This window comes from Hordeum vulgare, chromosome 5H, assembly GCF_904849725.1.
Source record: "Hordeum vulgare subsp. vulgare chromosome 5H, MorexV3_pseudomolecules_assembly, whole genome shotgun sequence".
Taxonomy (NCBI): Eukaryota; Viridiplantae; Streptophyta; class Magnoliopsida; order Poales; family Poaceae; genus Hordeum; species Hordeum vulgare.
The window spans coordinates 37,242,851-37,254,898 of NC_058522.1; the positions used below are offsets into that span (position 1 = coordinate 37,242,851).

Here is a 12,048-nt window from a genome sequence, read left to right on the forward strand (position 1 = left end):
CTGCAAGCAACCAATCCACAGCTATTTTAGACCATAATCTGACATCAAATTGACAGCAATAGACAAATACACAACTAGTTTAGACCACAATCTGAATCAAATTGACAGCAATAGACAAAGGATTGCAATTTAAAGTGCGTTCTGAATGTTCAGAAGTTTCAGTCCCCTGCCCGTCGCTGCCTCCTACCCCTCCCGTCGCTGCCTCCTAGCCAGCCCGTCGCTGCCTTCGCTCGCCCGCCCGTCGCTGCCTTCGCTCCCCCTCCCGTTGCTGCCTCTCCCCCTCCCGTCGCTGCCCCTCCATACCTTTGCCCAGGCCGCCGCCCTACCTCTCCCAGGCGCAGATAGCGCCGGCCGCCGCCCTACCTCTCCCCAGGCCGCCGCCCTACCTCTCCTTAGGCGCATCTAGCGCCGCCCGCCGCCCTACCTCTCCCCAGGCGCAGCTACCGCCGGTCGTCGCCAGATCTGGCTGTAGGGCGTGCGCCCCCCGTCCCCGCCCTCCCGCTCGTGAGCTCGGCCGAAGAGGAAGAAATTCTTACCTTGGGCAGTGGCCGGAGAACAAACGCGACGACGATCTGGGGCAAGCTCCTCTGATCCTTCCTCCGGGCAGGCGCGGGACGAAGCAGGCTCTGCTTTTCGAGAGCTCACGAGCATGGCTTGGTCGTGTTTAGTTCCACGCCTGGTACCGTCGTGGCCTGGGCGTGGATGTTTTACATGCCCTTTTACACGAGTCGCTGGAAGCTGAAAAACTACTGAGATCATGTATATTTACTATACACGTCGATATAGAGGATCCACTAGAGATGCTCTAAGAGAGATCTTTTTTCCCACCCATGAGGTGTTGTACTTGCACCTGCATTGACTTCATATCTAGACTACACATTATGTTGGAATATTAGGCAATTTAGTGATTAATTTTAGAATATAAGTCATGATTAAAACAATTAGCATTCAACAAATAGAATACTGGATCGACAGAATTATGTACAACGGCATCGTACATGCAACAATAGCGATAATAAAAGACATGACCAGACCACAGCGCGCGTACTGATCAGTTGTTGATGAAGCAGTGGTGGCTGTTGCGGAGAAGATGATGTTGACAATGACGTTAGTGAAGACCGGTCGAAGCAGACGACATTGGCGAAGTCGGGACGTGACTTCGCCCGACTTGGTGAAAGACGACCCGTGATGAAGAACTTGAGCAGTCGCACGTAGAGTTTCCTAGAAACCCGATTCATCCTTTTTCGGTGCAGGATCACATGGACGAGAGGTTCCTGAAATCTGGTCTCCCACTCACTGATGCACGCTTGCATTCGGGGTGGAGTAGTCTATGATGACGACGCACGTACTGAGAAGAGGCAAAACCCTAGCTTGTTTAGGTGTATCTTTGACTGTGGCCGGTACATCATACATATAGGAGAACCCGTACAATACTGTGTCACGATTACGATCTTGACTTGATTTTCAACTCATAAACTAATTGGAAAAGAAAATAGTAAACTTATTTGCCAAGAAACCAAAAAAATATAACGATGAATGGAAGCCGCTCTCCTGCGAGGTTACGAACTGGATTTTGTCACACGCCCTCTTCCTTCGCCCCTGCTAGGCCAGGCTAGACAAGCGTGCGTGTGTAGTGTTCTCTTTCTCTCCTCATACTCATCACTCATCACTTAGTGAAATCAGGAGACTCCAATATTTAAGTTTGTCTCGCACTTCCTCCATTTCAGGGTGAGACTGAAGATTGCACCTCCACTTGCCGTTTATACACCGATCTTTGAGATTTACATTTGGAATTTAAGTAAATCTTGGCAGGCGAAATCCATTTATTCTAATACGTCACACCATGTGTATTTCCCTTGTTTGTGTCTATGGACGATATTCCTATTGGGTGATGGTTATTGTGGTTCTTTGTGTTTTCATACATATAGACTGAAAATGATGGGCCGGTAAGATTAACAAAATCATTTGTTATGAAAACAGAATGTTAAATCCATGTGTTCTTTTTTTGAAAGGTCCAACGTTACTGGCTTCATTTGATTTAGATAAAGAGAATATGGAAAACAGAGTTTGTAGATCAAGTGATCGATGGGGTATTCAAGCTAGCTTGAAAACCAGAAAAATGGGCGTTGAGCGATAGGCCGCCGAACCTAAAAAAATTGTGGCAACTATCTCACATCTAAATCCCCAAAGGGGGTCTATATGGCTTTCGCTCCTGTCAAACGACACTGCTTGAATGATATCTGAATCATTTGCTCGCTTTTGCGTGAATGTCCGATTGTTGCGCTCGCGTCAGATTTTCGAGGTGATCATCATGATCATGGTCTTCACCCTCTTCCTTTCGCTTGCATTTGCTTTTGATAGAATGAGTCTCGCAATGGAGGAGGTGGTGTTCTCCTCTTGGGTCGGGGGTTCCAACGATCTGCATCCTTTCCATTTTGCCGATGCACTTCAGACCTCACGGGATAAGTGGCAATTCCAAAATAGGCGCGTTGATGATTTCAAGTTTGAGGTGTGCTTCGGTACACCCCCCTCATAAAATGTAGAAGGGAAACGTATATCCATCTCGTATTGTATACTATAGATTGCCATACGTATGCAATACGAGGTGGGTATGCGTATGACGGCTTGTAGTATATAAAAATATACAATAAGAGGTGGGTATACGTTTCTTTTTCTACGTTTTTTTTGAAGGATGTACGGAAGCAAAAGTGTTCAAGTTTTCTAGGCACACTTGGCAGAAATATGAGTTTGTCCATCCCCGTTGCTGCAAGCGGTCATTGCACCGTAATGTGTTTAATTATAGCAGCCAAGCAAACAAAAAAATCCTTACTGAAACCCGTGCCTTTCAAACAGTGCTCTTCATGTCTGAATTGAGGAGGTTGTTGAACTGAATTTTGTATGCCGAATCGGCGAATGTAGCAGTCAAGCAAAAGTTCTCGTGTTTTTCATTCTACATTTGTTTATTTATTTCTATTTTGCAAGCCGAGGGGGTTTGAACCCTTGCTTTTCATCAATTCGATGACTCCTTCGGAACCGAGATTCTTTCATGACCTTTCTGTCATATCATTCACATGTCATGGGTGCATTATTGGTTAAATTTGAATTTGAAACCACAATACGCCAACGGAGGCTGCATACCTATATTTAATTAGGAAGGCTTGCGATACGTATATCCATACAATATTTTTTAGAAAGCAAAATAAAGCTAGGAGTGACTAGTGCTCAATCAACCAGAGGTTAGCAAATCAGTCAAATCCATGACTAGAATATAGATTTGCTGGTTGCCCTAGAGATAACCCTTCTTGTTAAGTCCCTCTTTAATTCTGTCCTACAATCGTAGAGATTGGGTCTACTCTCGTTGCAAATGAAGTCATTCCATCGGTCCAGGATTCCTATAAATCTGCGTGGGTTATAAAGATGTTGTGGACTAATTGTACAATAGTGCAAGTTGTGTTAGTAGTATTCGGTGCTTAAGAAAATGATTTCCTGTAGTGTGAGCCCGAACCCTACACAGCCTAGTGTCATTTAAAATGGCTGTAGCCGGGCATCTTCTAAGAAAATATGGAAGAAGTGCAGAGTCGATACAAACCGCTTCATGTCTAGCTAAATAGTAGTCCATTCGTTAAGAAATGTAAGAGTGTTTAGATCATTAACGATCTAAACTCTTTTATATTTCTATATAGAGGGTGTAGTTAAATTTTTAAATTTTAGCTAATAGTGTATATATAAAACCATTTCTATCAGTAATATGGAAGCAACACCATTTGATTCTTCATCCAAACATGTTTCCATACGTATAAAACGTAATGATCAAATATGCATATTGGAGGCTATGTCGATGCATAAATGTCATCTGCCGACGAACTGAGGGAGCATAGATCTTTATTTTCATTGTTTAATTCAAATTACAACAAATCCAGTTTATAGGTACTATAAGAAACATTTGCGTCATAACAATCAATCAATGATTGCTGCTTACCCAATAGATCATAGATAACCATGGTAGTAAGTTGCTCTTCAAATTATGTCCTTCTCATAAGAAAATGATTTCCCTGTAGTGTGAGCCCCAACCCTATACACCCCAGTGTCATTAAAAACGATTGTAGATTTGTGCATATCTTCCAAGAAAATACTGCTGCTACGAAAGATATGCGGAGTCGATGCAAACTGCTCCACATCAAGCTAAATACAGAGATGCTGTGCACACGACGGTTCCAATACGAAGAACCATGTGCACCACATGATTATTCCAATTTTTTCAACCAGTTCGGTTTGGATTACACATGTGGTGTCTCATATGCATATTTACACTGTATTTTGTTGTAAAATATTTGACTTTTTTGAAACTGTGCAGTAAAATTTTGTTTGAAAAAAATGATTTTTCAATGTCGCATTGTGCTATCATGGAGTAGCAAAGATGCCATCAGTCCATAAGCACTCGCACTAATGGCCCCTTTTTGTTCCCCATCATATCATGGATGCAATCCAATCCCTCCAAGAAACTAAAAAAAATTGCACCCTCCAAAAAATTATAAAAAACACACCCAAGTTGACTACACCAGGAGGGCCCACCCCCCTCCCTACCACCCCACCCCACCCCTTCCCCCCTCTCTCTCATCAGTCATCACATTTTCTTCTTCACTGCCATCGCCTTCCCAGTTCACACCCCTCTCCCTCTCTCCCTCTCTCTCTCTAGCCCTGTTCTTTTTCTCTCACCTCGGGGAGGCTTCTCCCCTAGCTCTCCTCCTCCTCCTCCCTTTACCTTTGGGCTATATAAGCTTTGGGGGATTGGAAAGCGGCAGCGAGCGGGCGGGCGGGGTTCTCGCCGAGTTTGAAGTTGAGCCCACCCCAAACCAAAACCAAAACCCCATCTTTCTCTCTCCTCCTCCCCGCCGCCGCCCCTTCAAATCGCGGCCGCTCCGTCCCCGGTCAAATGCGGCGAGATCTGCGCGCGTGACCCCGTAAGTCCGCCCCGCCCTGCCCCCTTCCGTCCGGCGGCCTTTCAGCCGGCCGTGCCGGGGTTCTTGGAGCTGGCATTTCAGCCGCCGAGCTCGGATTAGATTGGTTCGTTCTTCCGTTTCCCCCCCTCTGCTTTCTTGTGTGCGCGGCTGGGCTGCGTTCTTGCTTCCTTGGGTTGGATCGACAGCCGCGGTGCGCGCCGCCATTTCGCATCCGTTCTGATGCGCTCGTGGGGTTGGCATTCGGGATTCGTTCGCTGGTTGAAAGGAAAGGAAAAACAAATCATTGGGGGGGGGCGGCTTGATTCGGAGTTGGTGGCGCTTGACCCGGGGACTGGTTATTTTTCTCCCCCCGCGTCTTGAATTCTGATTTGCTCCTTGAGCTCCGATGTGACATTTCGGCCCGGAGCTCTCCACCGTTTCCTCTTTCTCCTTTTTTTCTTTTTCAGAACAGTTTAGTGGGGCTGTCGGCAGGTTTTGTCACCCAGTGCTTTGCTTTCGCATCCGTAATTTCGGATCACTTGTCTTTTCTTGTGTTTTCATGTGAGCTCACGCTTTCGGTCTTCCCCTCCCCCCCCAACCCCAAGAAGATACATCTCTTGGAATATTGGCAACTTTGCCATCCATTTTGATTTGTTTTCTCTGGACAATACTAGTACCTTTTTTTTTTTTTACTTTCAACGTTTGTTTTTGTTTGTGTGGAGTTGTTTGGTACTTCAATGCACTTATTCTTCACCATTGCTTGACAGAAGTACTGATTTGTTTTCCTTCTTTTTTACTCCCCAGGTTAGTTTAAAAAGAGCATATCCTGCTGGGTGCGAGCTGCAGCAGACTCAACAAGGATGGATCAGTATGAGGTGTTGGAGCAGATTGGGAAAGGAGCATTCGGCTCTGCTCTGTTGGTGAGGCACAAGGTGGAGAAGAAGAAGTGAGGCTGACTATGACCAGCACCCCCCTTCACTCGCCTTCTAGGACCAGTTTTGTTTCAGTCATTTTGATGCTCCGTGTCTCGCGCAGGTATGTGCTGAAGAAGATTCGGCTTGCGCGACAGACGGACCGCACCCGCCGCTCTGCCCACCAGGAGGTAATTCTTCTTCTGCTTCATCTTCCCAAGCTACACATTTCATTTTTTTGGTGCCTGGTTATGGTTTGGAGGCAAGAACCTTTTGTTCATTAAGAGCAGGTCATTGATGTGATTCTTGGTACAAAAGTTTTTTTTTTCTTGGTACAAAAGTTAACTAGATGTGGTGCAGATTTTGTTACTTAATAAATAACCACCTGATGGTGCTATTGAGTTTAGGCTAGTGATGAATTGATCTGAATCTCTGAACTTGCATGATACTTCTATTGTCTTGTGTTGTGCTGTCCTTTTACTGAGTTATGCGGAAATGTACTTCATGCAGATGCAGCTTATTGCGACAGTGAGAAACCCGTTCATCGTGGAATACAAGGATTCATGGGTAGAGAAGGTAGGTAAAAGGACGAGAAAGAAGTAAATGGGAAATTGGGAAGCTGAAATCGTTTCTGTTTTACTTAATACGCGTTCTGCTCATTCCGCGTGTTTCAATTTTCAGGGTTGCTATGTCTGCATTGTTATTGGTTATTGTCAGGGAGGCGACATGTATGTATCCCTGTGATGTCCTTCTAAATAGCTTGGTCACAACTTAAGTCCCTATAGTTAACACAGTATGTGCTGTTCCAGGTCTGAAGCTATTAAAAGAGCTAATGGTACCTATTTCTCTGAGGAGGTGCAATTCTGGCCTTGCTTTTATTTTGGCATCTTTAGCTTGTTTTGTCGAGGAACGCACTTTTAACTGTTCTCATTTTGCAGAAGCTTTGCAAGTGGCTTGTGCAGCTCCTTATGGCTCTTGATTACTTGCACACAAACCACATTCTTCACCGAGACGTGAAGGTCAGCGACAACTGACAGCGCTTCCATTGGAGCTTATGATGGTACTTATATTTGCAAGGCTTGATAATAATGTGTACTGAAGCTACCTATTTGTTTCAGTGCTCCAATATTTTCATCGCGAGAGACCAAACTATAAGACTTGGTACGTAGCTTAGTCCCAGAAAAAGTGCAATACTTTATGTATGAGTTATGCAATCCTGGTAATGATGTGATTCCTAATTTAATAACATGCAGGTGACTTTGGGCTTGCAAAAATATTGACTTCTGATGATCTGGCATCTTCTGTAAGTGATCAAAATATATTTTGTCTTTCTTATGACTATTCGATGGTGTACTTAGTACTATATTGCTCTGAACCTAGGTGGTAGGAACACCAAGTTATATGTGCCCAGAACTTCTTGCTGATATACCATATGGTAGCAAGTCTGATATTTGGTCTCTAGGTATGTATCACTTCTATGTGATAAATCACTTTCCTGAACCTAGACAGAAAACTTGTGATTCCATACTTATATTATTTTTCTGTTTCAGGATGTTGTATATATGAAATGACTGCTCTCAGGCCGGCATTTAAAGCTTTTGTAAGTCTCTACCATTACCTTCTTTTTTGTGTCCATGTATGTAATTAGTTTATAGATTGTTGTAAATTGTTGGTCAAACTTAAAAGGTACAGAGCAACATTATTGTTTACCTGCTTAGCACTTTATACTCTTCAAGTTAGATTATTTGACACGTCTAGGACGTTTATGTTCTATTATTAGTAAACCTGCATTGTACTAATTACTAGGCTCACATTGTACTAACCATGTAAGGCCCCAGAAAGTAATGAGGGTTTGGTTGTCATTAATTCATGGCAGGACATGCAAGCTTTGATTAACAAGATCACAAAGTCAATAGTATCACCACTGCCTACGAAATATTCTGGTCCATTGTAAGTTAGCAAGCTTTTTTGTTTCTCACTCAATTTTGCTTGTCATCTTACCTGAATGGAGCATGCTTAGTTTTTACTTCCTTTATGCAGTCGGGGACTTATTAAGAGCATGCTGCGGAAAAGTCCAGAGCACAGACCAAGCGTAATTCCTCAATGCCCTCTTAGCCATTTGCTTATCTACTACTAGTATTTGTGTTGATTCGTACAAAATTGTTTCTCTGATGCACATACCCACTTCATACCTGTATAGGCTGGAGAACTGCTGAAACATCCTCAACTTCAGCCTTATGTGTTTCAAGTCCAATTGAAATCTAGTCCTACTCGCAATATACATCCCATCAGTGAATCTCTGACCGACAAAGTTAAGAAGATGACAGTTACTGATGATGTCCCTGATTCTGCACGCAGAAGAATGGTCAGGAGAAACTCTTTGGGAAGTCATAGGATTGTGACATTTAGCAAACCATCACCTGAGCGGAATTCTGTTAGCTCTACTCGGAGCATCAAAGAATATACAACTACTCAGAGTTGCAAAGAGTTATCCATTGACAGCAGTCAGGCTGAGGACGACGAGGTTACAAGTAAAGCCATGATAACCAAGACATCAAGCATCCTAAGGACTCCCAAGAGCACTCCAGCGAAGGCCTTCACAAATAGGAATAGGCTTGAAACTCCAAAAACATCTTACAACAGAACAAGCCGTGTTGAGGTATTTTTCGGCATTGATTCTTTATGCTCTAAATATCACTGATAAACTTATTCTCCATTTGTTAGTGAAATGCCATAGTCCTCAATTATAGGTATAGTCCTTAGGAGGCTAACTGTCTTTTCTGTCATAGCACATTTTTATTTTTTGGCTGTAACATGCATTTGCATTCTTCAGTTTTGCATGCCTATGTTTGAATATTCATTGAGCGTCTAATTTCTCCTGTGCAGCCGCCCTCAGTGACACCTGTGAACAAGAGCGCTCGGCTGGCCCGAAGAGTATCCCTCCCGCTGTCGACATACGAAACGCCCATCAAGCGCAGCGTCAGCATTCTGGACCAGCTAGGCTCCCCTGATGTTTCCATGAACGCGCCTCGGATTGACAGGATCGCAGAGTTTCCACTGGCTTCATCAGAGGACCCCTTCCACTCCATCCACAAGCTCTCTTCCGCCCATGGCTCATGCTCCACCCCTCCCTTCATCAACCGGTCGATCACCAAGGACAAGTGCACGATCCAGGTGCTGCGCGCAGACGGCGGGGACAACGGGAGCGACTCGTCGGGCCGCAACGCCACGGCGGCGTCGAGCCGGGGCTCCAACGACTCGAGGCTGCAGCGGTTCGACATGTCGTCGTTCCAGCAGCGCGCGGAGGCGCTGGAGGGCCTGCTGGAGTTCAGCGCGCAGCTGCTGCAGCAGGAGAGGTACGACGAGCTGGGGATCCTGCTGAAGCCGTTCGGCCCCGAGAAGGCGTCCCCCAGGGAGACGGCCATCTGGCTCTCGAAGAGCTTCAAGGAGACGACGTAGCGGCATCGCCCTCGTCTCCATGGTCGGTCGGTCGGTCGCCATTTTTGTAACGTGATGCGCGACCGACCGACCGGCGTAGCTGAGGTAGTTGGATTAAATCGGCCTTAGGCCTGAAGTTTAGCTGCTGGGACGACGAAAGCAAACACCATCTCAGTGTTGCTGTTGCCCTAACTTGTTAGCTATAGCTAGTAAGTAACCCCAGTTCAGTTCACTAGTAGCAGCAGAAGTAGTAGCAGTAGCAGTAGTAGAATTGTACCACTAAGTAAGCTGGAACCCTGGATCTGGCAAGGACCTTGAACCCTTGTAGCCATTCCAATCATGCCATGATCCTCTATCATCTATGCCTATGCCATGATCTGTGTCCTGATTGGGTCAAATGCAAGAATCCTATGCTTCCCTACAAACCTAGCTGGTAACTATAAAAATGCTGAAATGGAAGGTTTATTTATTTATTTATGTTGCTCTGACTTGAAAATGGGTAGATGCCATGTACCTAACATACGTAGCTTGATTCCAAGCTGAATTTAAACCATGGCTTGTCCTTAAACAAGCAAGGATCTCAGCCGGGGTAGCTGCCAAACGGTGAGGCCATGTGGTGACGAGACGAGAAGACGAAAACGAGAACCTGGGGGCTTGGCACGGGCCCGAATCTCCCCATGTGCCCCAGCCCAGCTGCCTTGGATATGAGAGGGGGATGGGAGAAGGGTGGCGTGGATCTCGGGAGCACGGCGCACGGGGCATGTCTTGGCGCCTTGCGGGCGCCGCAGAGGCACTTGTACCGTGTAGATGGCGACGGAGCACAGTCTTCTTGTCGATCGCTTGCGTCCAGGATCCATCTTGGATTCTCGGGTCCTAGTCTCTTGAGTCTTTGCCAAGCAAACAACCCTTGCCTTGCGTTGGTAATCTATATACTATGTACAGGTACGTACTGCCTAATGAAGTAGCTGTGCGCATCAGTCAAAATGTGCTTCTGCTTGTCATGTCAGGGCCTCCCGTTTCTCGAGATGGGTTTTGGAATGGTTGTGTTTGTCTTTCATCCTGATTCTTTCTTGAGGGTTTATGGGCGTAGTGCTACCGTAGGCAGCAGGGGTTTGAAGTGTGGTGAGCCAACAGATGAAGGATGATAAGGCACAAGGCACGGGGGGACAGATGGGTTTCCGGCTGAGTTCTAGTAGAAATTCTGGCCGGTCATCAGGGGTGTTATGTTAGTAGGGTTATTATACAATGAGAATCTTCTTTGTATCCCAAAAGGTTTCTTTAGCTTTATATTGTAAAGCAACTACCACCGATTACAATCATCGCAAACAACTACACACCACACCACACCATCACACAACACACCCAAGGCCAAATACAACAGGTAAAGGAGCGGCCACAAAGACAAGCTCGGTGAATACATGCCTTCAAGACGACGCTTTCAAAAAGGGGAACGACATCGGAGTGCCATCGCCGCCGGATCCAAAGGATCGTGATTTTCAACCGGACCATTCAAAGGGGGAGACTAGCCACGACGACGCCTTCAAGAATGAGACGCCGCCGCCGTCGGCCCAACCAACAGATGAAGGATGATAAGGCACTTCGCTGACAAAATACACCGGGCGCTGTACTGGGTATTCCTTCCCTTCCTCCTTCCTTTCGACGACCACCGCCACACTTACTGCTTTAGAGTTTGCCGCAATATACAAAAGCATGAGTTCTTTCTCAGCCGGGGCGGCCAAGACCGGCGGGTTGACCAGTTGCCGTTTCAAGGCTTCGAAAGCTTCATCTGTCCAAACAAAATGATCAGATTTCTTTAGTAATTGATAAAGGGGAATCGCCTTTTCTCCCAGGCGGCTTATGAAGCGATTTAAAGCCGCAATGCGACCCGCCATTCGTTGGACTTGGTTAACATTTGCCAATTTTCCAAGGGACGTAACTGCTTTGATTTTGTCCGGGTTAGCTTCAATGCCACGCCCAGACACCAGGAAGCCCAACAATTTCCCTGCAGGAACACCAAAAACACACTTGGTGGGATTCAGCTTCATCTGATACACCCGCAGATTATCGAAAGTTTCCTTGAGATCCTCTAGTAGCGTCTCCCCCTGGCGGGTTTTAATCACAATGTCATCGACATAGGCGTGGACGTTGCGTCCGATTTGGTTGCGGAGGCAATTCTGGATGCAACGCTGTTAAGTCGCCCCTGCACTCTTGAGTCCAAACGGCATGGACACATAGCAAAAAGCCCCAAAGGGGGTTATAAAAGCTGTTTTCTCTTGATCCTCCACGGCCATCTTGATTTGGTGATATCCAGAGTAGGCGTCCAAAAAGCACAAACGTTCGCATCCCGCCACCGAGTCAATAATCTGGTCGATGCGGGGAAGAGTGAAAGGATCTTTTGGACAAGCTCTGTTGAGGTCCGTGTAATCAATGCACATACGGAAAGTACCATTCTTTTTGAGTACCAAGACCGGGTTAGGCAACCATTTGGGGTGGAAAACTTCTACGATGAATCCGGCGACTAAGAGATGGGCAACCTCTTCCCCGATTGCCTTGCGCCGTTCCTCGTTAAACCTGCGAAGATACTGCTGGATAGGTTTTGCCTTTGGGTCAACATTAAGATGGTGCTCAGCGAATTCTCTCGGCACACCAGGCATGTCAGAAGGTTTCCATGTGAAGATGTCCCGATTCTCACGGATGAATTCGATGAGCGCGCTTTCCTATTTGGGATCCAGACCCGTCCCAATGGTGAACTGCTTGGA

At 46.0% G+C, this 12,048-nt stretch overlaps 1 protein-coding gene across 2 annotated transcripts; it reads left to right on the forward strand.

Annotated features, from left to right (window-relative positions):
- The first annotated feature begins 4,625 nt into the window (after window positions 1-4,625).
- LOC123400159 (serine/threonine-protein kinase Nek2) lies at window positions 4,626-9,662 on the forward strand. 2 transcript variants are annotated; one of them, XM_045094576.1, is made up of 15 exons: window positions 4,626-5,064; window positions 5,745-5,886; window positions 5,976-6,042; window positions 6,362-6,427; window positions 6,533-6,579; window positions 6,661-6,706; window positions 6,790-6,870; window positions 6,970-7,012; window positions 7,105-7,154; window positions 7,232-7,313; window positions 7,402-7,451; window positions 7,728-7,801; window positions 7,892-7,943; window positions 8,052-8,510; window positions 8,738-9,662. In XM_045094576.1, the coding sequence occupies exons 2-15, from the start codon at window positions 5,801-5,803 to the stop codon at window positions 9,308-9,310; spliced, it is 1,776 nt and encodes a 591-aa protein (XP_044950511.1). In that variant the 5' UTR covers window positions 4,626-5,064; window positions 5,745-5,800; the 3' UTR covers window positions 9,311-9,662. The 2 variants fall into 2 exon arrangements, with proteins under 2 accessions (XP_044950511.1, XP_044950510.1); XM_045094575.1 differs by having other exon boundaries at window positions 4,626-4,961.
- The last annotated feature ends 2,386 nt before the right edge of the window (window positions 9,663-12,048 follow it).